This window comes from Symphalangus syndactylus, chromosome 17 (genome assembly GCF_028878055.3).
Source record: "Symphalangus syndactylus isolate Jambi chromosome 17, NHGRI_mSymSyn1-v2.1_pri, whole genome shotgun sequence".
Taxonomy (NCBI): Eukaryota; Metazoa; Chordata; class Mammalia; order Primates; family Hylobatidae; genus Symphalangus; species Symphalangus syndactylus.
Window position 1 is genome coordinate 27,100,505 of NC_072439.2, and position 23,592 is coordinate 27,124,096.

General features: G+C 44.1%; 1 protein-coding gene across 3 annotated transcripts in view; it reads left to right on the forward strand.

The window, feature by feature from the left end:
- Nucleotides 1–23,592, forward strand: part of PPM1H (protein phosphatase, Mg2+/Mn2+ dependent 1H) — a 305,954-nt gene that overhangs the window by 187,954 nt on the left and 94,408 nt on the right. For all 3 annotated transcript variants that reach the window (XM_055251348.2, XM_055251350.2, XM_055251349.2), the window contains exon 5: nt 16,188–16,272. In XM_055251348.2, the coding sequence (XP_055107323.1) occupies nt 16,188–16,272 (85 nt within the window). The remainder of the gene's footprint in view (nt 1–16,187; nt 16,273–23,592) is intronic.

Genomic DNA, 23,592 nt, shown 5'->3' on the forward strand with positions numbered 1-23,592 from the left:
TTAGAAGGTAGATGAGAGAACGGACCTATTTTTCTGTGTTTTCACTTAATATGTTAGTTCAGTTCTCGGCTTTGTTTTTCTCCCCTTTTTCTATATGCATTCCCTAGAACACTTGTTTCAATTTTATAATTTAACTACCATATAGACATGACTATTCACAAATCTTTTTTAGCCCTAACCTCATTCCCAAGAACCACTCCCACATTTCCACCTGTGTCTTCACTAGCCCCTCCACCTGACATCAGACACATGCCCCAAATTCATGTGCCCAGAATGCAGTGTCTTCTGTAGACCAACTCTGCTGCTTGTCTCTCCTGTGTTAATAGCATCATCGTCCTTCGTTGTCCAAGCTGGGAACCTCAGCAGATTCGCAGGCATTTTCTTCTTTAATTCCCACATAATTTTTTTAAATTATGTATTTTATCTCTAAGAATTTTCTGTTTCCTCAGACATAGTTCAGACTCATTTTTTACTTGGACAGTTGTAAGAGCCTTGGATAAATTATGGGTTGAGTAGACTTTTTGCAGGAAAAGGGGATTTGGTGTGAGAGTCCTTTATATATATCTCTTTGTCACAATAAAATTAAAAATTATGGATATGCTTGGAAAAATGTTAGGAGACTCTAATAGTAATGAACAGAGTGAGGTTTCAAAGCTATTGAGCAAGAGAAGCAAAAATGCCCCCAATCCCCATGTCAATCTTCCTTCTTTTCTGTGGAATGTTGGGGGGATCTGAACACATGAACGGAAATGACAATGAGACATCTTCAAAATGTTAAATTTTTATTTAACGATAAAATGTGGGATAACCATTTTATTCTTAAAGCCTAAGCGAGGTCACAAAATTTTTTTTCTTTCGTACAGTTCCTTAAGATCCCATTTGTAGACACTTATCATTCCACAAAAATAACGAAGTTCCAAGTAAATTACTATTCTACTGACTCTTATATGTGAGTTTAATTTACTCATTCAGCATCACTAATAATCTATAAAGTCCCTTCATACATATACTCATTTAGTCTGAAGAAAGTGGTATTTATCAAGTGGGGAAAATTGATTCTCAGAGTGGCTAACTCCCTTTCCCAGTATACTTAATTCATAGCTTGAAATTAACTTTGGACTGCAAACTTTTGATCACTTTTCATTTCACCACAGCCAGCTCCCAAACCCAACTTAATGGGTTATGTTCAATGAATGAGAGATGGGCTTCCCAGGCCTTTGCTTGTAAGGAACTGACTTGGGGTAACTGTTACCAGGCAGAGCCAGAGAGGCCTTACAGGTAGGGGTGGTATGCAGCATCTAGCCCATATAACCTAACCATGAACCACAGATGAGCCTCCCTGCCCTGCCAGATGAAGTAATGTAACTTATTTTGAACAGGAGCATGTAGCAAAAAAGAGGTCCTCTTTACTTCCACAGTGCACACTGCAAGACATTCTCAGTACATTATACAGTCTAGATCTTATTGTTTATGGGTCTGGTTTTACCCTCATGCAGCAGACGTAGTTCCTGATTTATAGCACCGTGAAGAAATTACAGTGAAGGATGCCTCAAGATTCTTGGCAGGCAAATATAGACAAAGCTCCTTTACATCTTTTTTAAGAATTCCAGGGATGGAGATCCATGAGCTTTGGTCAGATGTATAATGTGAAGATCAAGAAATTATTTTCCCTTTTCCAACCATAGAATTTTACTGATTTGATGTGATTTCCTCCCGTTTGTTTCACTCTGAGCAGGAAGAACTGGTCACCCACTGTTCTCTGAATAAACCCATTTTAAATGCATGAAGGCGAGTGTGATGAGATTGTTCCTCATTCTTTCCCTCGGGCTAAAATACCATTTTTGCTTTAGCCTCTTCAAAGCTTCTATTCCCCCCCCTTGAATTGTGTTTACTCCCCTTCTTGGGGCCCTGCTCAGTTGTTCCGTCACATTGCTGTTTTTTAAGTAAAGAGGTCCGAATCAGACACAAATCAAACAAGGGTGTGACCAATGCAGGGTATTAGTGAAGAAATTGCTTCCTGGGCTCTGCAAGTCCTGCCTGTCTTGGCACACAAATAGGGAGCCGTTGTAGTCAACAGTCATCTTTAAAAAGAAGAGAGAAGTTCGTCCCACTCATAAATAGACTACTGTAGAGAGAAAAATAAATGCCTCTGGTGGCTTCACCCAGTCTGGCTACTTGCCATGAGGAAGAAAGTGTGCTTGATTTGGCACTTAACAAATGGTTGTACACATTTGTGCTGGGGAACCATGCAGTATTGCGAATTTTAGATATTGACCCTGCACTAGAGAGAAGCAGAATACGTATCCTCTGATGCAAATGAAAAAGCATTGTGTGGTATACACATTGAAATCTAAACACGCAGGCAAAGCTTTTTCAGCAAGGTGCCTTTAAAAGGGTACTGAATAAGAAATCACTGAGATTTTCAGATCTGATTCTAGTTTGAACTCTAGAGCCCTTTAAGAGAAAGTTCTAAAACCCACCAATTGGGAATATAAAATTGTACAGTCACTTTGGAAAGCTAACTGGTGGTTCTTCAGAAAGTTAAGGTTACCATATGGCTCAATAATTTCACTCCTGGGTATATGCCCGAGAGAACTGAAAACATATATTTATACAAAAACTTGTACACAAAGTAGCATTATTCACTGTTTTAAAAAAAATAGAAACACAAATGTCTGCCAACTAATGAATGGATAAACAAAATGTGTTCATGTGATGGAATATTATTTAGCCACAAGAAGGAATGAAGTATTGATGCATGCTGTAACATGGATGAACCTTGAAAACATATGTTTAGCAAATGAAACCAGTCATAAAGACCAGGTATTGGATGATGCCATTCATATTAAATGTCCAGAATAGATTAATCCATAGAGACAAAGTAGATTAGTATTTGCCAGGGCTTAGAAGGAAGGAGAGATGGGGAGTGGCTACTAAAAAGTACAGGATATAGGGAGTCCTTTTTCAGATTTTGAAAATGTCCTGGAATTGGATAATGGTGATGGTTGCACAACCCTGAGAATGTACCAAAAAACACTGAATTGTATCACTTTAAGAGGGTGTATTTTATGGTATGCAGACTCTAATTCAAAAACAGAAAAACACATAGACCTCTTTTTTTGAAAAATGATAGGCACCTTGAAAACCTTTCATTAATGACTGAGGCATTTACCTGATCTGGAAAATTTTGTGCTGGTGCACTGGGTTTCATGAGTGTTGCTGGTATAGCAAGATGGTGGACTAAGATGTTTCTACAGAAAGTGGCTGAATATGACACTGAGAAATTATTCTTGGTGGTATGAATACAGACTGGGCTGGTTGTGAAGAAAGCAAGGAACATGGGACTCAGCTATGGCTCTATGAGTGGTCACTTATTTTTGCTGATACTTAAAGATCTGAAATATTTTTCCCTTGACCGTCATTTGTGAATATTTTTGCCTAGGAGCTTAATTGCATAGTTGGGGTCTTGTTAAATGAATCATCATATTTGCAGACTTATTTAGTAGTTTCCATTCTGAAAATTGAATGACAAGAAATACGCCCAAACTGATTCCAGGCTGTTAAGTTTACTTTTTTCCTTTCAGCTATTTTTCGATACCATTAATTAGCATCTACAGAGTAGCCATCCTCTGACGATGGTAAGGTAACCCTGGCTTGTCCCTCAGCTGCCCTGCTTTCTTTCCCAACAATGCGTTTCTAATACTTTTGAAAGAGAAGAACACTTCCACTGCGTCCAAACAGAATCCACGAAGTCCGATGCTTTTGAACAACATGGATGTTTCCTCCCTGTGCCTTGAAATTGATGTGCACTGTCAAAAAGGGTTTTCCGAATGGTTTCTCCTTGTCACCTTGTACCAGATTTTCTCCTCCATTCTGGAAATGTGCAGTTTAATGTTGCGTTTCGAATCACTTTCAGCTGAAAGAGTGTGTAATGGAATCAGGGCATCCCATGAATACTCTTAACAGTGTCAGAGATGCCTTTTTGTTTGTAGCTCTGCGTTCCAAGGGGACTGATGACAACAGAGAAATTACACTGGGGGCCTTGCTCAATAGTAGGTTCTTTGTCTGTGATGTTTTAAGAGAAGTAGTAAGGGTGGCTTCTCCCATCTTGGTGCTTCTGTGTTTGGTTTATATTTCTTAGAATCTAAATTGTGGTGGTTATCACCTCCTGAGAAGAAAAGTAGTAACTGGAGTCCTTGTCAGTATTTTCCTATCCCAGTGTGTATCAGACTCTTTTCAGAAGCATTTCACTCTAACCCTGAAAGTTGCCTATGAAATCACCTGATTCTAACCCTTTTTGTTATCAGCAAGGATGCCAGGGCCCAGAGTTAAAGACAGTTAGCAGTAGCCCACTGTGGAGCTGGCACCTATAATTTCAGATTCCCAGGCCGGTGCGGGTGCTGTTTCTGCCACAACACACAGGCTCCTACCACCAATTACTCACATATATGTGAATTTCCTCCAAAGCCATGAACCTTCTGAGCTGGAGGAGGGCTTGACAATTAGCCTTTGCCCCACAGTCTTTATCATTTCATGCTTTGGCTGTCACAGTATAGCCTTTCAGGTTAACTGTCAGAACCTATCAACCCAGAAAGGGTAGATGATGGCAGGCCCTTCCTCACACGTGTGTGTGTGTGTGTGTGTGTGTGTGTGTGTTCTACATTGAAACACATTTAACTACATGAGTGGGTGGATTCCATGCTACAGGGCTGTCTGATTGCTTAGGAATTAAAGATGGGAATGAATTTCTGCACTCCCAGGACTTTTTTAAACTAGAACCTCAAAGCACTTTGCTTTGCCATTTAGCAAGTTCCCTTGCTGCGGAGAGAAGAAACCAAGGTATAACAAAGTGAAATGACTTGGTTTGGAATTGGACTTAAGATGTGAGCTTGATCGCTGCCCTTTGTCTTACCTGGAGGACTTTTTTTTTTTTTTCTGTCGCCCAGGCTGGAGTGCAGTGGCGCCATCTCGGCTCCCTGCAAGCTCCGCCTCCCGGGTTCACGCCATTCTCCTGCCTCGGCCTCCCAAAGTGCTGGGATTACAGGCGTGAGCCACTGCGCCCGGCCACTTGGAGGACTTTTAATACCTTTTACTCCATAGAAATTGGACTCCTGGACACCATTACCTGCTTCTCAAGTCCAGCAGCTAGGGGATTTTGAATTTCTTTTCCATTTCTATTCTACAGAGAGATGCTACCTTTATTTTTTAGCTTGGCTATATATTTGTGTGTGTGTGCGTGTATAATTTTTTTCTCTTTCTCTTTCCCACCTCATGTTATAGGTCGTTGTCGTGTATCTAGAGCAGAGGGAGTACTTAGTGGGTTCTGCCACATGGGCAAAGCTTTCTACTGAGGCTGAAAAGCTCTATGCCCGTTGTCTCCATGCCATGTTTACATAGCACCTATTTATTATTTGACTGTGAATTTTGGGATTTTGTCTGGTTTTAAGACAAAAGGTTTTTACCTTGAGAGGGCAGAAGGGCTAAAGTGTGCTCTGGAATGTACCCTGGCAGAACATGGGCTTTTAGGCTTTCTGAGGGTTACACGAAGAAGGTGCTGACAGAGTGTTCCTACATTTGCCCTACTTGATTCTCCAAACTTTGTCTTCACCTTAAAACTTAATTTACGCTGGGCATGGAGTATGCCTGCCATCCCAACACTGTCGGAGGCTTAGGTGTGAGGATCACTTAAACCCGGTACCCATCTCTAAAAACTTTTAAAAAATTGCTGGGCACAGTGGCTCATGCCTATAATCCCAGCACTTTGGGAGGCCGAGGCGGGTGGATCACCTGAGGTCAGGAGTTTGAGACCAGCCTGACCAACATGGAGAAATCCCGTCTCTACTAAAAATACAAAATTAGCCAGGCCTGGTGACACATGCCTGTAATCCCAGCTACTTGGGAGGCTGAGGCAGGAGAATCACTCGAACCTGGGAGGCGGAGGTTGCAGTGAGCCAAGATCGCGCCATTGCACTCGAGCCTGGGAGACGAGCAAAACTCCATCTCAAAAAAAAAAGAAAAAAAACTTTTTAAGAAAATTAACCAGGCATAGTGGCACATGCCTGTAGTCCCATCTACTCAGGAGGCTGAGGTGGGAGGATCACCTGAGCTCAGGAGGCCAGGGCTGCAGTGAGCCACGATCGTGCCACTGCACTCCAGCCTGGGCAACAGAATGAGATCCTGTCTCAAAAAAAAAAGAAAGAATTTGTTACTCGTTTGCATGAATCTGAAGCTTTCTCTATAGCTGTAGCCAGTGACAAAGTAGCTCTGCAGTGTACTGAGGCAATATCATTTCATATTAGGAAATTTAGAAGTGAGGGGGTGTGAATGAGCTTCTACTATTCAAACCCCGTAGCACCCTGTGTGTTGGGGCTCCGTGAAGGAAGAACATTTCTGAGACCATCTAGAAGGAAAGTTCCTTATTCTGCAGGGTGAAACCACGCCACACAACACTGTAAGTTGAGTTTTGCTTGCCCCGGAATGAGGGAGATATCTCCCAGGCAATAGAAAGCGTAATTGGCTGTTTGCTGCCTCACAACAAGGACATCCCCTACTCCATTTACTCCTAGTAGTGATGTATGAAGGGGAGGTGGCTTTCCCATCCTGCTGCTACCTCCAGACTCCTGGATAGCTGTCTGGGCCTGGAACTCTGGCAGTCCGTGGTGGTAGGTAGCCCATAGGCAATGAATATGGTAATTGAGTTGGCAGTGGTGTTTTGCTTTGTATTGGTTTGGTTTTGCTTTATCAGTGTTACTGATTGAACACATTGAAAATTTCCCTATGGCCACTGAATAAATCACACCTGGATGTATACTGTCAGAGCCTGTGGGCATAGTTTCAAGTCAGTTCTTGGGTGCCTAGTGAAATACATGTATCAAAACTGGTACAGAATGCCCAGGCTGTGGGGGAAGATCACACCTTTTTAAACTTTTTTTTTTTTTTTTGGAGACAGGATCTTGCTCTGTTGCCCAGGCTGGAGTGCAGTGGCATGATCATAGCTCATCATAGCCTCGACTTTCTGGGCTCAAGTGATCCTCCCATCTAAGCTTTCTGAGCAGCTGGGACTATGGGCATGTACCACAACGCCTGGCTAATTTTTTCTATTTTTTGTAGAGATGAGGGTCTCAGTATGTTGCCTAGGCTGGTCTCAACTCCTGGGTTCAAGTGATCTTCCTGCCTTGGCTTCCCCAAGTGCCGGGATTATAGGTGTGAGCCGTCACGCCTGGTCTAAACTTCTTTATATGGCTAAGATTAACAAGATCTAACCTTCAATCGAAGAGCTGATGAATTCTTTAGTCATGCATTTAATCCCTCACTTGGAACCTCTTCTTATACTTTTATTTTGAATGTAATTGGTAGTTCTAAACCTATTTTTCTGGGTCCTTTCCTTAAAGCACAAGTGATATAGAAAAGTACAGACATTTTTAGGCTTAACCAGTTCTTATTTTTATAAGAAGATTCAGTCACTGGCTTCTCAGTTATCTGTTTCTGTCAGATCTGAAACAGATGCAGGATAGTTGTGCTGCTGTGCCTGAGCTCCAAATAATGGCCTCTGGATGTGGTTGGGCCACCTAGTAGAACTTCATGGAGACGTGCTTGAGGCACATGGGGTTCATGAAGGGTGGCAACATTACAAAGATGAATCAGCATTCAGGAAGACTCTAGGTCTTCTGTGACTGCATAGCCAAATCTGGGCAAATCAGTTCCTCTTCAAACCTACAAAAGGAGCACACGTTTCCTGTAACAGTCAAATAATACAAAAATATATAACGAAAAGTTAACCAGGTGCGGTGGCTCATGCCTGTAATCCCAGCACTTTGGGAGACTGAGGTGGGAGGATTGCTTGAGGCCAGGCATTCGCGACGAGCCTGGGCAACATAGTGAGGCCTCGTCTCTGTAAAGAAAATAATAATAATTTAAAAAATTAAAAATAATAAAATTTTTTAAAAAGAAAAATTAACTTTCTCTCCCACTTCCATAACTTCCTTGCCACTCACTCAAACATAATTATATGTTATCAAGCTGCCAGGTGTCAAAGTGGTCAGTTAGGACAATGAACCAAACTGAAAGTAACAATCAACCCTTTCTTCTCTTACTGCAGCAGTCCTGGCAAGAGGCAAAGAGGAAAGTGCTCTTCCATTTTTCCCCATAGGATGGCACCAGGTGAAGGTCTGGCAGATGACATGCAGTGCTGGCAGGAGGGAGTCTCACTGCCCAGAGCTCTGAACTAAAGGCTTTGCCATTTTGTGGACCGAGGGTTGGAGGGCCAGGGAGAGAAGGGGAAGGACTACAAGAAGACTGAGTCAGAGCAGAGAAGTGTCTCAGTGGAGACTCCTAGGCTAGTGGGATATGAGTCCTGGGCTGCAGCTGTCCCGGCGGCTGCAGTGCAGGGACTGTGCACCACATCCGGTATGGAGAGGGCAGCTTCCCCCATGAGGCCTGCTGGACAGAGCCTTTGTAATGGCCTGTGGTCAGGCCTGAAACATCGCACACAGGATTTGGGCATTGAATCAGACTCTTCACATAGATGGAATATCTATATATAGTTTTTGTTTTTACAAAAATGGGATTGTACCACTCATTACTCTGCAGTTTACTTTTCTCACTTACCATATCATGGATAATTCCAGGTCACAAAATAGAATTTCACTCCTTTTTTGTTTGTTTGCTTTTTTTGAGACAGATTCTCACTCTGTTGCCCAGGCTGGAGTGCAGTGGCGCAATCTCAGCTCACTGCAACCTCTGCCTCCCAGGTTCAAGCAATTCTTCTGCCTCAGCCTCCCAAGTAGCTGGGATTATAGGCACCCACCACCACGCCCAGCTAATTTTTACACTTTGAGTAGAGACGGGTTTTCACCATGTTGGCCAGGCTGGTCTCGAACTCCTGACCTCAAGTGATCCACTCACCTCGGCCTCCCAAAGTGCTGGGATTACAGGTGTGAGCCACAGCGCCTGGCCTTTTTTTTTTTTTTTTTTTTTTTAATGACTATAATGGCTTATAGAATACAAGCCAATCTATTCAACACTTCCCCTTTTGACAGTCATTCAGGCTGTTTCCAGTCTTTGCCCCAGTGAATAACGTCAAAAGTCTGAATTGTATGTATATCCTATGTACTGAGTCTTTTATTTCTTTAGAATGTATTCCCAAAAGTGGAATGACTGAACCATTGGATATGTAATTATAATTGTAATCAATGTAAAAGGTGTAACAATTCCCATTCCCATTATGAAAGTGACTTTTACTCTATAAAAACTATATATTGGCCGGGCGCGGTGGCTCACGCTTGTAATCCCAGCACTTTGGGAGGCCGAGGCAGGCGGATCACGAGGTCAGGAGATCGAGACCACGGTGAAATCCCATCTCTACGAAAAAGTACAAAAAATTAGCTGGGCGTGGTGGCGGGTGCCTGTAGTCCCAGCTACTCGGAGAGGCTGAGGCAGGAGAATGGCGTGAACCCGGGAGGCGGAGCTTGCAGTGAGCCGAGACTGCGCCACTGCACTCCAGCCTGGGTGACAGAGCGAGACTCCGTCTCCAAAAAAAAAAAAAAAAAAACTATATATTGTTGATTTTTTTAATGTTTCCCAACCTAATGAGCAGAATTATATATTGCTTTTACTTTAGTGTGCATTTTCATTGACTAGTGAGATTGAGCATCTTTTCATATCTTTATTAAACATTGCATTTTTCCTTCTGTCATTTGCCTAATCATATTTTTTATCATTTTTTTCTTCTGCTCGTTTGTTAAATGCCTGTTTGCACATGTCATTCCTGCTCTGAGAACATCACAGAGTTGAGATTTAACAAGAGTTAATATGATCCCTTTAAGAAAAATTGTAAAATCAAGTTAATATTTGAAGTGAGCATCCTGTTTTACCCTCCGTTTCTCTTAATCACTTAATATTTAGACTAGGGGAATAAAGGTATGTGTTTTTAACTCCAAAACATAACATTAGAGGAGAGAAGTAGCAGGATTTTCTAGGAATTAGTCTGTAACTCAAAATTCTCATTGGTTAGGAATAAATTACCTTTATCCTCTCATGTAGCTAATATTTGGGGCAGGGACCAGGGGGAGTTTTGTTTTTGTTTTTGTTTTTGAGACAGGGTCTCAATCTGTTGCCTAGGCTGGAGTGCAGTGGTGCAATTTTGGCTCACTGCAACCTCCCCCTCCCAGGTTCAAGCAATTCTCCTGCCTCAGCCTCCCAAGTAGCTGTGACTACAGGGCCCGCCACCACACCCAGCTAATTTTTGTATTTTTAGTAGAGATGGGGTTTCATCATGTTGGCCAGGCTGGTCTCAAACTCCTGATCTCAAGTGATCCATCCCCCTTGGCCTCCCAAAGTGCTGAAATTACAGACATAAGCCACTGTGCCTGGCCTGAGTTTTTTAAACTATTAATGTCCTTGCTTTACCTCCTTTTCTCCCATTCTTGCAGTTGACTCATAAGAACACCCTAAACCTTACTGTTCATTGTATCACAAATAACGCCCCATCGATTTTACTGGAATTAATGTCATATAAATTTCAGCTGTAGTCTTTAAAGGAAAGGCTAACCTTAATATTGGATAATATGCTGAAAACCCATCCCCTATGTATGGGAATGGATAGTGGGTGGGAGGTGATTGCCAATGGATTAAATCACCTCAACCCCAGCAACTTTCTCATTTAACCTCTGGAATGTTACTCAAATTCTGGTCATGGTGGTATCCACAAGTCCAGGCCTGAGGCCCCAGAAGGAAGGTCAGAGTGTGTACGTAGCTCTCCTGCACCCTCGCAGCCACGGCATTTGGTTTTTGTTTTTTCTTAATTTTCCTTAGGAAAAGCATCTCATAAAATAATGAAATAGAAGCTAGGAAGTACAGGGGTCCTGTGATGACAGACTGTAGCTTTAAAGGCATTTCTCTACTTTATTGATTGTTCAGTATGAGGTTTGTCAGCTCTCACATGCACTTCGTTCCCTTTGAAACCCCTTTCCTCTCATTGCCCTACTCCAGATTGGAGACCAGCACTCTGACAAGTTGATCCCAAGATCAGAGTGATGAAAGAGAGAAAGATCAAAAGGAAGCCAAGGATCACATAGGAAGACGCATCACGATGTAGACACTGGGAAGGTTGGCAGTCGAACATGCTGTCATCTTTAATCCATGGATGCCTCTTAAAGGAAGAGCTTGGTAGTTCAAACGGAAGTGAAAAAATGTTCTGTACATAGATGGATTTGGATATAATTATCTATTTAAGAAAGTAATAAACTAGGCTTGCCCTGGCAGTCATATTGTAATAGAACACAGATACCTCATTGTGTGTGAATTTGAAATTAAAAAACAAAGTAAACATGGTGGGCTGCTACCATTGCTGCCCCCTCCCTGCCTTGCTCACTAAGGAGAGAGGCACTGCCTTGTTTCCCCTTGTATTTCAAGGCGCTTCTCAGTGGCGACTCAGCCAGAATACTGTCCTCTTAGGCCTGCTGTCTTGTTGCAAAACCAACAAAAAGACGTGGATTTTTAAGGGCTCAGACTATAAGTTATATAATATTGCTACTAAGAAAAGTCTGCCGGGCGCGGTGGCTCACGCTTGTAATCCCAGCACTTTGGGAGGCCGAGGCGGGCGGATCACGAGGTCAGGAGATCGAGACCACGGTGAAACCCCGTCTCTACCAAAAATGCAGAAAATTAGCCGGGCGTGGTGGCGGGCGTCTGTAGTCCCAGCTACTCGGAGAGGCTGAGGCAGGAGAATGGCGTGAACCCGGGAGGCAGAGCTTGCAGTGAGCCGAGATCACGCCACTGCACTCCAGCCTGGGTGACAGAGCAAGACTCCGTCTCAAAAAAAAAAAAAAAAAAAAAAAAAAAAAAAGAAGTGTTACGTAGGGCCCTTATTTCTGGATTCTTCTGTTCCTCCACTCAAGTCCAGCTCCCTCTTCATCTATTTAGCCACTTATCCATCAGCAAGCGATTGTTGCACGTCTGGCACGTGCCAGGCACTGAGCACTGGAGATTGAGAGACAACAACATAGACTCTGCCTGGAAAATATCCACGGGGTGGTTCAAGACAGCCATGGAAGCCAATAATCATAGCAAGGACTGGTAAGGGCACAGCTAGGCATAGACACCATGGGGTCACAGAGAAGGGGCATGGGGGGTAGGCCGGGAGGACAGCAGAAGGCATTCTGAGCTGACTCAGAGAAATGGGCTGATCATGAGAAGGAAGAAGCAGATGTGAAGGGAGTAGCAAGAGTGAGGCTAAAGCGAGAAATACAGGTAAGAACCAGATAATAAAGAAAACTGGAAAAGCTGGGAAGCCATGACGGGGCTTTAGGTAGGAAATGTGGCATGATGAGAGCGGTGCTTTAACATCACCTTTGTGACCCTATGAAACACGGGGCAGAGGAGGGCAGAACAGGGGCTGAGGAAGCAGTGGAGAGCTCCTGAGTCACGCAGATAAGCGCTGATGGAAACCAGAACCAAGGCACTAGCAGGAATCAGGGAAAGAGAGGGATTCCTGTGCTGCTGAGGCGGTGAAATCTACACACCTGGGTGCCTATTTGGACATGTGGGGTGAGAAAAGGGAGGAGTCGAGAATGGCTGGCTGTCTTCGGGACGAGCAACTGGGTGGAAAATTGTGTGGTTTCTGGAGATAGAGAATGCTAGAAGACAGATTTGGGAGGGGGCTGGGGACAGGATCATTAATTTTGAACCTTATTAAGTATGAAATGCCAGTGAATATATCGAAGTGGATATATCTGTTGGCAGTTGGCTGTTCCAGGCTGAGCACAACAGAGATATGTGGGCTAGAAAGGTTGTCTGGACTCACCAGCATATGTCGTTGTTGGAGCTATTTACCCATTCAGTAAATATTAAGAGTGTACACTCAGGGCTATCTTTGTGAGCATGCAACCTGTGCACCACACAGGGCCCTGCTCTCAGAAGGACTTCACATTTGGTGTAATGCTCTGCTGTGGCTGTCTTGAAATTCTCCATTTTTTTTTATCAGGGGGCCCTGTGTTTTTATTTTGCACTGGACCCTGAAATTACATAGCCCTGCCTACAATGGCCTGGCACTGTGTGCAATAGTAGGGCTGCAGTGTTGATCAAGACAGGCATGGTTCTTGTCCAGCTTACAGGCTAGCATGGAAAGCAGACAGTTAAGTAATCAATTATAACATGTGATGAGTTCTGTATTAAGAGAGGGACCAGGCTAAGGGAACACGTATGGAGGGATAGGGATCTAACCTAACCTAACCTTGGCGGCTGAGGATTTAGGGAATGAGAGCACCCAGGGAGAATAGTGAGACAGAATCATAGTCCACAACACCAAAGAAGGGACGGAGAAGTTGGAGAGAGAATGTCCTGGGAGTTGGGAGGGAAACCAGGAGAAGAAGTTGTATGCCTGGTGCCAGGGTTAGTAGACAGTCAGATGCTGCCTGGGAGATCAGAACGATGGCATGCCCAAGGGATGTAGCAACAAAAGGGCCATTTGTTGACTCAGGTGACAGTAGCTGGGTGTAGAGGGAGGCAAGAAGTTAATTTACCTCTGTTTGAGGGATCCATGGGAGGTGAGGAAGTAGATAGACCCTGAATGTAGATTATTATCCATTTCTGAGGCTTAGGTTCTTAGGAAAGAAAAAAAGGACATTTCAAAGGTGGAGTTTGGATTAGGAGAGTATCATATGTTTGGTTTTGGTTTGACTTTGATTTTAAACAGAATGCTTTAGCATGGTTTTGTTCTATGGGCAGAGATCCAGTGGAAAGAGAGGTCAGAAATACAGGAGTGGGAGTAACTGACGTTGGGAGAACCCCAAGGTGTGGGAAGTGACAGAGACGAGCTCCGGTCAGGAAGAGAAGAGGCAAAGATAGCTGAGGAGCAGTGAGTGTCTAGCTGAAGGCCCCTCTTTCCTCTGTAAAATCTACCCCGTGTGACTTGGTTAAGTGAACATCTGCTGCCTTTTAGTTCTTTTCTCTTCCTGCCTCAAATTCAAGGAACAGTTTCTTCTAAGTTCTTTCATCTGCTCCTTTAATCAGCAAACATTCACTGGGCCCCTGCTTTGTGACAGGCATGACCTAAGCCTTTGGCGTTACCAGGCCCCTGAGCTCCTGACACTCAGGTCCTAGAGGAGATGCTTCCATGGCCTGATTGGGCATCGCTGGCTCTTCCTAGTCCATGCCTGGGAATTCAACTGCAATTCAGGGGCCATGCAGAAAAAGAGGAAAAAAGAGTAGCTTTAGGCAAAATCTTGAAAGAGGAGATTACCTTTGGAATTTATCACATAATAACTTTCACACCAGCTCCCCGGATTCTCAGGGGCCCTCTAGATCCTGTAAGATTAGGCCCAAACCTAGAATTTCCTGACCCCGCCCCCTTTCAAATTCTCCTGTGTTTCTCCTTCCTGTCAAAACTCCTACTCTCTTATTATAGTCATACTCACCTGGTAATTAGAACAAAGACCATTGGAATTAATTCACACTGATTTGTGAATGGTGGATAACACCTTAGTGGGGGTGGGGTAATAGTGATTGCATTTTACAAGTGGCTTCTGTTTATAAGAAGGAATCTTTAACTTGTCTATTTCAGACAGCATAATAAAAGTGATAAGGAGTATTATAAGAGGCCTCATCTTCTCACAGTCAGTTCCCCTAAACTTTTCCATTTTCTCACAGCTTCCACTGTTTTTTTTTTTTTCCTAGAGTCGGAAGTTCTCTAAAGCCCCTAAGATTTTTGTCATCACTCCTTCCCTTCCTGGATGCACTGACCGCCCCCCGCCGCCGCCGCCGCCCCCTGTCCCCCGCCCCGACCCCCCACTTTCCTGTTGCTATGACAGCAGCAACTAGGGCACAGGTGGTGAGGGGTTGGGGGTGGGGTCATGACAGCTGCAGCCATTTATAGGGATTGCTTCCAAGTCAGGGACTGCCTCTGCAGTGGGAGAGAGGGATGCCCAGAGGCTTCTTGGCACAAAGAATGCAGCCTCCCTAGAATGAAGGAGGCATCCACTCTGATCTGAGCTGATCGAAGGCATTTCTCATGTTGGTGGCTCCTCACTGAGAAGCATGTCGGGTCTCAGGTCTCTAGCTCCCTGATGCCTGGGAGCTGTTGGGTTCATATAGAATGCAATTCCCCAAGCCACTTCCATTTGTTGTAGAAATGGCTACATTCTGCCACAACCGATCGATAGCTGAAAAGTGGCTGTCAGGAACCACTTTGGAATCAGAAGTTCTGAGAACAGGAGGCACCGCTGGGAATAGGCCCAGGAAAGGTTGCTCATGGTTATCGATCCTGCAGCCTCTCCTATAGGCATCTGCTTTGGGGACCGCTGTTCCCTCAAAAGTCCTTGACTGGGCAATAGCTCTTAGATACGTTTTTTGGAGTGTATGAGTTTCCTGAGCCTTGAGATGAGTGGTTTTTTTTTTTTTTTTTCCCCTGGACCCAGGATATCACCCTAGAAACTCAACAGTGTAGGCCACACATTGTCAGACATTGATGTGCTTATGAATCACCAGGGGATCTTATTACAATGCAGATTCTGATACAGTAAGTCAGGTGGAACCTGAGATCCTGCATTTCTAACAAGCTGCCAGGTGAAGCCAACGCTGCTGGCCCACAGCATCATTTGAGTAACAGGGATCTAGAGCTGCACTGTCAAATACATTCAACACTAGCCATATGTGACTGCTTAAATTTAAAGCTAAGTTCATTAAACTTCAATAAAATGAAAAATTCAGTTCCTTGCCTGCACTAACCACAATTTAAGTGCTTAGTACCCAGATGTGGTTAGTGCCTGCCATATTGGACTGCACAGACAAAAACATTACCATGATCACAGAAGGTGCTATTGGATAACCCTGGGCTAGAGCAAGACTCTGTTGCATCATTCATTCATTCATCCATCCGTCCATTTATTCACTGAGCATTTGTTATGTGCCAAGAAGTGTGCCAAGAAGTATGCCTGGGGCTGGAGCATTAAGGCACACTTCCAGCTAGCAGAAAACGTAAACATAAGCTAACTAGAATGCAATGCACTTAAAAGAGAGATGCCTCTCATATGGTGAGGGATTCAGAGCTGGGAACGGTGAACTCTGCCATGCAAGTGGGAAAACAAAAACATCTCTTGGCATTTCATGTGTGATCTGAACCAAGCAATGGTTTTAACAGAATCAGAGCATTTATGAGATTGGCTACTGACAATGCATTTTCACCATTTCAGGGCCATAATCATCAGAAATGGAGAAATTATCCCCATGTCTTCAGAATTTACCCCCGAGACGGAGCGCCAGCGACTTCAGTACCTGGTAAGAGTCATCTAGGCTTGGCAGAGGGCAGTGGCATCAGGGATGGCATCGGAGCTCTTCTAGAGGAACACGTTGCTACTGACATGGGAGCAGGCTCACCGCATTCAAATGACATATGGTATTAACTCCCCCACACACACCTTCTGGATCACACATCCTGGCTCCGCGTGTGACGACACACTCCACCTCCGTGAATTTATTATTGCGGCTGATTTTCTCCCATCTGTGACCAATTGAAGACATGGTGTGCTCTGGTTTTTTTTTTTTTTTTTAATGGTTTCTTATGTACAATGTGAAATGCAGTTTTGAAAAACACAGATACCTTCTTCCATGGCCCGCTACTCACTTTAACTCAAACAGGGAACTTGGTCTGACTCCCGTTGTGAGGAAGAATCTGCCCACATGGCAGCTCTAAGGTCTCTGCTGACACACGACTACTTCATGCTCAGATATGAAGTCTTACAGGCCCTTTGGGAAAGGTGCAGGTGTCAGAAAATCTGTTTCTATCCTGAAAATAAGTTCTCTATGTAGATTATTCTCTTTGGAATGAAATTATGAGCCGGCTCAGTTTTCTGGGAAACGGAATAGACTCACTTCCTTGTCTTCAAATTCCAGGGGCAAGGGTATTAGGCTTAGAATCTTGGTTTAAAGTGACTCTGGTAATCATCCCAGGTGACCTTGGGGCAGATACCTCTAGGAACTAACCCTGTGAATCATAGTGCTGTGGATGAAATATTTTCTCGCCAACTGGATTTCTTTGTAGACAACACAGCTAAAGTAGTGCCCATCTGCTCTTAGGAAAGACTTGATCCAGGCTACTCAAAAAGGACTTTGTTTGCATCTCTGCATTTCAGTGTGTGTGGTCAGGATTTAGTTAATTTGGTCGATTTAGAAAGTAGCTCTGCACTTTCCTTCCATTCCCGTGTCTGTGTTTTCGTTCACTTTATTCTATGAACTGTGTCGCTTTAACTACTTATTTGGTGTGTAAGACAGCAGGAATCCAAAATGATTGTAAAACAGTACTTCAATCTTTCACCTACTGTTGCTTTCTAACCTTTGTGGTGGTGTCTTAAGCTGATAAACTTGAAACCACTACTAGGGAATCCAGGCTTCAGACCTCGTCATTTTCTTTGGTAGTCTTGGCCGGTGGAAAGGACCGCACCGCAGCCTTCAGATCTTCATTCTGGCCCCAGCTGTGTTACCAGCTGGACAGTTTTGTGCAAGTTTCTTAACCTTTCCTGACCTCAGTTTATCACTTGTGAAATGGAGAGCTAGACGATAGGGTCACCAAGGGCCTCTGAGCTGCAAAGGTCCCTCCAGGTAGAATTCATTACAGCTGGCCTGTCTGCCACCTGTCTGGCTTTCTCCACTCTATTCCACAAGGCTATCCAAGTGACCTTATTACACACCTTGTCACTCCCCTGTCTAAAAGCCTTTGGCTCCCTGCAATTTACAGAATGCAGACCGCCCTTCTTGGCCTTCCTGGAATCCTGGCCCCTGCCCACATCTCCAGTCCTATCTCAGTGTTGCCGCCACCACCACTGCCACCAGGCATCCCATGCTCCAGCCACAGAGAACTACCTTCCATTTCCAGGACATATCATGATTTCTCTGATCTCTGACCCCCATGCCTTTGGAAGTATGGTCTGCCTGGATGGCCTTTTCTTTCTTTCTTTTTTTTTTTTTTTTTTTTTGAGACGGAGTCTTGCTCTGTCACCCAGGCTGGAGTGCAGTGGCGCAATCTCGGCTCACTGCAAGCTCCGCCTCCCGGGTTCACGCCATTCTCCTGCCTCAGCCTCTCCGAGTAGCTGGGACTACAGGCGCCCGCCACCACGCCCGGCTAATTTTTTGTATTTTTTTTTAGTAGAGACGGGGTTTCACCTTGGTCTCGATCTCCTGACCTCGTGATCCGCCCGCCTCGGCCTCCCAAAGTGCTGGGATTACAAGCGTGAGCCACCGCGCCCGGCCTCTTTCTTTTCTGTTAGGAAAACTCTTCATTCTTTGAGACCCCAGCACAAATATCACTTCTTCTGCAAAGTGTCCCCTAATCCTCCTAGGGAGTCAGTCCCCAGTGCTTGTACCACAGCTTCCAGATCCCTGCAGTGTGGCTCTCAGCATATGATGTTGCTTGTTTAGGTCTCTCCCCCTCTTCAGACTGAGCTCTGGAGGGCAGGCCACTTACCTTAGTCACCTCATATTGCCAATATTCAACACAGCACCTGGCACAGAGGAGATATAGAACCAGTATCTGTTTACTGAATGAAAGATTAAAAACAGGCTGGGCACGGTGGCTCATGCCTGTAATCCCAGCACTTTGGAAGGCTGAGGTGGGAGGATCGCTTGAGCCCAGGAGTTCAAGACCAGTCTGGGCAACGTGGCGAAATGCTGCCTCTACAAAACAAATCCAAAAAAAAAAATAAGCCATGCATGGTGGTATGTGCCTGTAGTCCTAGCTACTCAGGAGGCTGAAGTGGGAGGATCACTTGAGCCCAGGAGGCAGAGGTTGCAGTGAACCGAGACCACCACTGCACTCCTGGGGCAGCCTAGGTGACAGAGTGAGACCTTGTCTCTTTAAAAAAAAAAAAAAAAAAAAAAAAAAATTAAAAACAATATTCATATTGACTTCTAGATCATTACCAAACAATCCTTTCTCTTCTGCCCTCTGCCCAAACATTTCACAGCAGGATATGAAGCCTTTGTCTCCCTTGCCTCTGTTATACCCTATCCTCACCTTCCGTTGTTTTTTTGTTTTTTTGTTTTGAGACAGGGTTTCACTCTGTCGTCCAGTCTACACTGTAGTAGCACAACCATGGCTCACTGTAGCCTCAACCTCCTAGGCCCAACAAATCCTCCTACCTCAGCCTCTGTTTAGCTAGGACCACAGGTGCACCACCATGCCTGGCTAGTTATTTTTTTCTTTTGTAGAAATGGGGGGTCTCACTGTGTTGCCAGGGCTGGTCTTAAACTCCTGGGCTCAAGCAATCCTCTCGCCTCAGCCTCCCAAATTGCTGGGGGTTACAAGCGTGAGCCACCATGCACAGCCCACCTCCTGCTCTTATTGAAGCCCATTTCCTATTCAGGTTTCTGTTTTCCTACGAGAGGCAATGAATAATAAGTTAACTTTTTGCACTTTCTGTTTTAAAATGATTTCATCTTTTCATGTTACAAGAATGGTCCTGGGAGGTTAACTTGGTTGGGGGAAGTATAGGAATGCTGACATTTTCAGATTCCCAAATATCAGCGGTATATTTCGGGATGGTTGAAATAAGATGCATGTGGCTTCAGATCTCAGCTTTGTCACGTAAGTGTATGTAATTTCCACAGGGAACTTCAATGACTCCCAATTTCTTCAACAGTAATGGGATAGAAAACTTCAGAAGGCTGTGTAAGGACTAATACGTGCCATACTGTTTTGTGACACACAGTACTACTCATTTAGCTATTGTTTGAGGAATTAAAGTATTACCACTACAAATCTGTCTTCGTCTGTTTGGGCTGCTGTAGCAAAAAACCATAAACTGGGTAGTTGATAAACAACAGAATTAATTTCTCACAGATCTAGAGGCTGGGAAGTCCAACATGAAGGTGCTGGTAGAGTCAGGGTCTGGTGAGGGCTCTACTTCCTGATTTGTAGACGGCCGGCCATCCTTTTTTTATTTTCTTTAAAAAAAAAAAAATTCACGTGGCAGAAGGGACAAGGATGCTCCCTGGAGCCTCTTTTATAAGGGCACTAATCCCATTTATGAGGGCTCTACCCTCCTGACCTAATCACTTCCCAAAGGCCCCACATCTAAATACCATCACATTGGGGATTTGGCTTCAACATGTGAGTTTTGAGGAGATACATTCAGTCGGTAGCAAAAATCCCACTGGCCTGCAAACCATGGTAATTTTTTTCTTGTTTTTGTTTAACAACCATTTCGAACGTTGCTAAGATTAATGCATAATTTGGTGTCACTCTTAAACAATCAGTGTGGACACTATTAGTCCACAGAACCAAACCTAATGTCTGAATTTTTAAAAGGTGAGAATGCTGCCCATATCCTTTTAAATCCTTACTCCTAAATCAAATGGGTTACTCTAGTTTATAACTAAAAACATTTCTCCTCAGACATCAGGAGTTTAAAAAATCAGAACGTAAAAGACCCTGAGTTAGAATATTCATAGCATAAAATAATCTTATGGTGAAATCTTTATGGTAAAATATTTGAGGGAATTAGAGATTAATAGTGTAAAATCTTGAAAATAGTATCGGCCAGGCATGGTGGCTCACACCTGTAATCCTAGCACTTTGAGAGGCCAAGGTGGGCAGATCACAAGGTCAGGAGTTCAAGACCAGCCTGGCCAACATGGTGAAACCCCATCTCTACTAAAAATACCAAAAAAAATTAGCTGGGTGTGGTGGCACGCATCTCTAATCCCCACTACTCAAGAGGCTGAGGCAGGAGAATTGCTTGAACCCGGGAGGCGGAGGTTGCAGTAAGCCAAGATCGTGCCACTGCAACTCCAGCCTGGGCAACAGAGCAAGACTCCATCTTGGCAGGGAGGGGGTGGAGAAAATAGTATCAACTATGAGAGGAAAATAGGAGTGTGATGTGGATTTCTCCCAGCCCAGCCCAGTCATGAGTCATGTGACCTCTAGCTTCCCCTCACACTATGTCTCTGAATCTCCTTTCTTCCTGAATGAAATGGGTGGCAATGCTTCCTTTTAGGTACTCATAACATGCTCAGAAATTAAAATGAAAAGTAATTGCATGGTGATATAAAATACAGTATACTGTGTTTTAATTTTAAGTGCATGTAATTCTACTGATTCATTATTTTAAACATTCATTCCCTTGAATGATTACAAAATAGTTTAGTACGATGATAGTTGTGTCATCTTCCTTTACATGGCCTCACCAGTTAGTAGTCACTGAAAAATTAACAGTGTATTCCTTGTTCTTAGGGTAAATCAGATTTTATATTTAGGGTATATGAAGAAACATCTATGATAGAGTCATTAAAACTTCTGGGTCCCCATCCTGGCTAACACGGTGAAACCCCGCCTCTACTAAAAATACAAAAAAGTGAGCCGGGCTTAGTGGCGGGCACCTGTAGTCCCAGCTACTCGGGAGGCTGAGGCAGTAGAATGGCGTGAACCCGGGAGGCAGAACTTGCAGTGAGCCGAGATCGCGCCACTGCCCTCCAGCCTGGGCGACAGAGCGAGACTCCGTCTAAAAAAAAAAAAAAAAAAAAACTTCTGGGTCCCTAGCCACTTGCATTGAGCAGATGCCTGCAGTCCCAGGTCTATTTGACTTGTAGAAATGGTTAATGCTTTCCTTGCTAGTGAAGGAGGTGGTCAGAGTCCTTTCTACATGAACCATTTTGATCCACATCAAAGAGGAATGTTCAGTGTTCTTGGTATGCACAGTCTGGTCATTCGGGGATTATGGAACTGGAAGCAGATTACAAGATGATGGATGTGGCAGGCACATTAATTTTGTTTGGTCTTGCATTCTGACCTCAGAGGGCCCTTCATGTGGCTCTCTGGGTAATGTGAACTTTGTTTCATAGATTCTCAGGCAGGGTGATTAATTGAGCAGGCTTGAGGGTTTGACGTGTTCACACGGAATGTGGCAGGTGTGTGATGAGGAGTTCAAGGGACGGGCACTCCTGCCCCAGCACCAGGGAGAGCTGATGATCCTGCTATCGTGACTAACCCTTGCTCTTCTGTTGCTGGGTTTTGTTTTTAAGGTTTCCATGGTGATTGAAATAAAATATTTAAGGGGCTTCACCAAGCTGGACAGAATGTTTTGGTGGAGTCAGTGCTCAGATAGGAGGGAAGGGCGTCTGGTTGATGGACATTTCACAACAGATTTTACTGTTCTGATGGTGTGGCCTCAAGGAAATCACCCCTACCTTTGCTTCAGGTCACGGCCAGAAATGGATCTCCCTCAGGAGACATCCATAGCCCTGAGGTATGAGAGTGATGGTTTTCCCTCCATTCTGCCGGGACATATTTATAAACTCTGATTTGATTACATTAAGTTGCGCCGGTGTCATCATATCTTCAAATAACGTACTTCTGTCCTTGCAGAATAATCCAAGTTTGCAGCTGTTTTTCATCAAGGGCAATGTATAGAAGAGATGAATGTGGGTTTCAAGTACATGTTTGATGAACGCAAGTGCAACATTATCTGAGGTGATTTCTTGCAACGTCCTTGGAGCTACCCCCAGCTCTCAACCCTGAGCCGGGTTCTGTTTGTCTGCTGTTTCCCTGGTGCGGCTTGGCTCTCTGGGATTTTTCCTGCTCAAGAGTTGTCTCCAGAAAAGTATGCCTTAAGCCTGAACCTGCTTTGAAGACAGGAGGCTATAATTGGGGAGGTTCAAGTGTGCTGGTGGGTCAAAATGACAGGTGCACCACCTTGGCGTCCCACCTAACCTTGAGAGCAGGTGGCTAAACCCGGCAAGCCTGGCTTTATTCAAAAAGAGACAGTCTCACCATCTCTGTGCTTTGCTCCTCAGGAGAACGTCTGGGTCATAAAAAAATCCACTCCAGTCCCACCTACTTCCTCATTTAACCCCCTTTCGTAAAACGGCATATGAGGTTCAATTTTCTAATTATAAAATGGCAGACTAAAGCTATTGTGGCATTTTTTCTGTTTACAGTAGGTCCCCTGGATCATGTAGAAATTTAAATGTGAACTTCTCTTAAAATCTTCATAAACCAGGCAGAATTTTATTCGTATTCAATTCTGTAATAGCTTATATATACAAGCTTGGTTCTTGTTACTTTGAGATTTTTGACAACAAATTAAGAACAGAGTTCTTTTTTTTTTTTTTTTTTTTTTGAGATGGAGTCTTGCTCTGTTGCCCAGGCTGGAGTGCAGTGGTGCAGTCTCGGCTCACTGCAAGCTCCGCCTCCCGAGTTCATGCCATTCTCCTGCCTCAGCCTCTCCGAGTAGCTGGGACTACAGGCGCCCACCACCACGCCCGGCTAATTTTTTTTTTTTTTTTTTTTTTGTATTTTTAGTAGAGACGGGGTTTCACCATGGTCTCGATCTCCTGACCTCGTGATCCGCCCACCTCGGCCTCCCAAAGTGCTGGGATTACAAGCGTGAGCCGCTGTGCCCGGCCAAGAACAGAGTTCTTTATGAAGAATCCAACCTATACATATTTGGGTCTCAGCCATTTCACATTTTTTCTAACCCAAGCCAAAATATTCTATTCCTGCACTGTAAATCAGGCAGCCAGCCTTGGCTCTGGAAAAGCTGTCTCATTTGACTGTTAGCGTGACTGTTAGTGATCACCAGTGGCTTGGCTGACATTATTAATTTC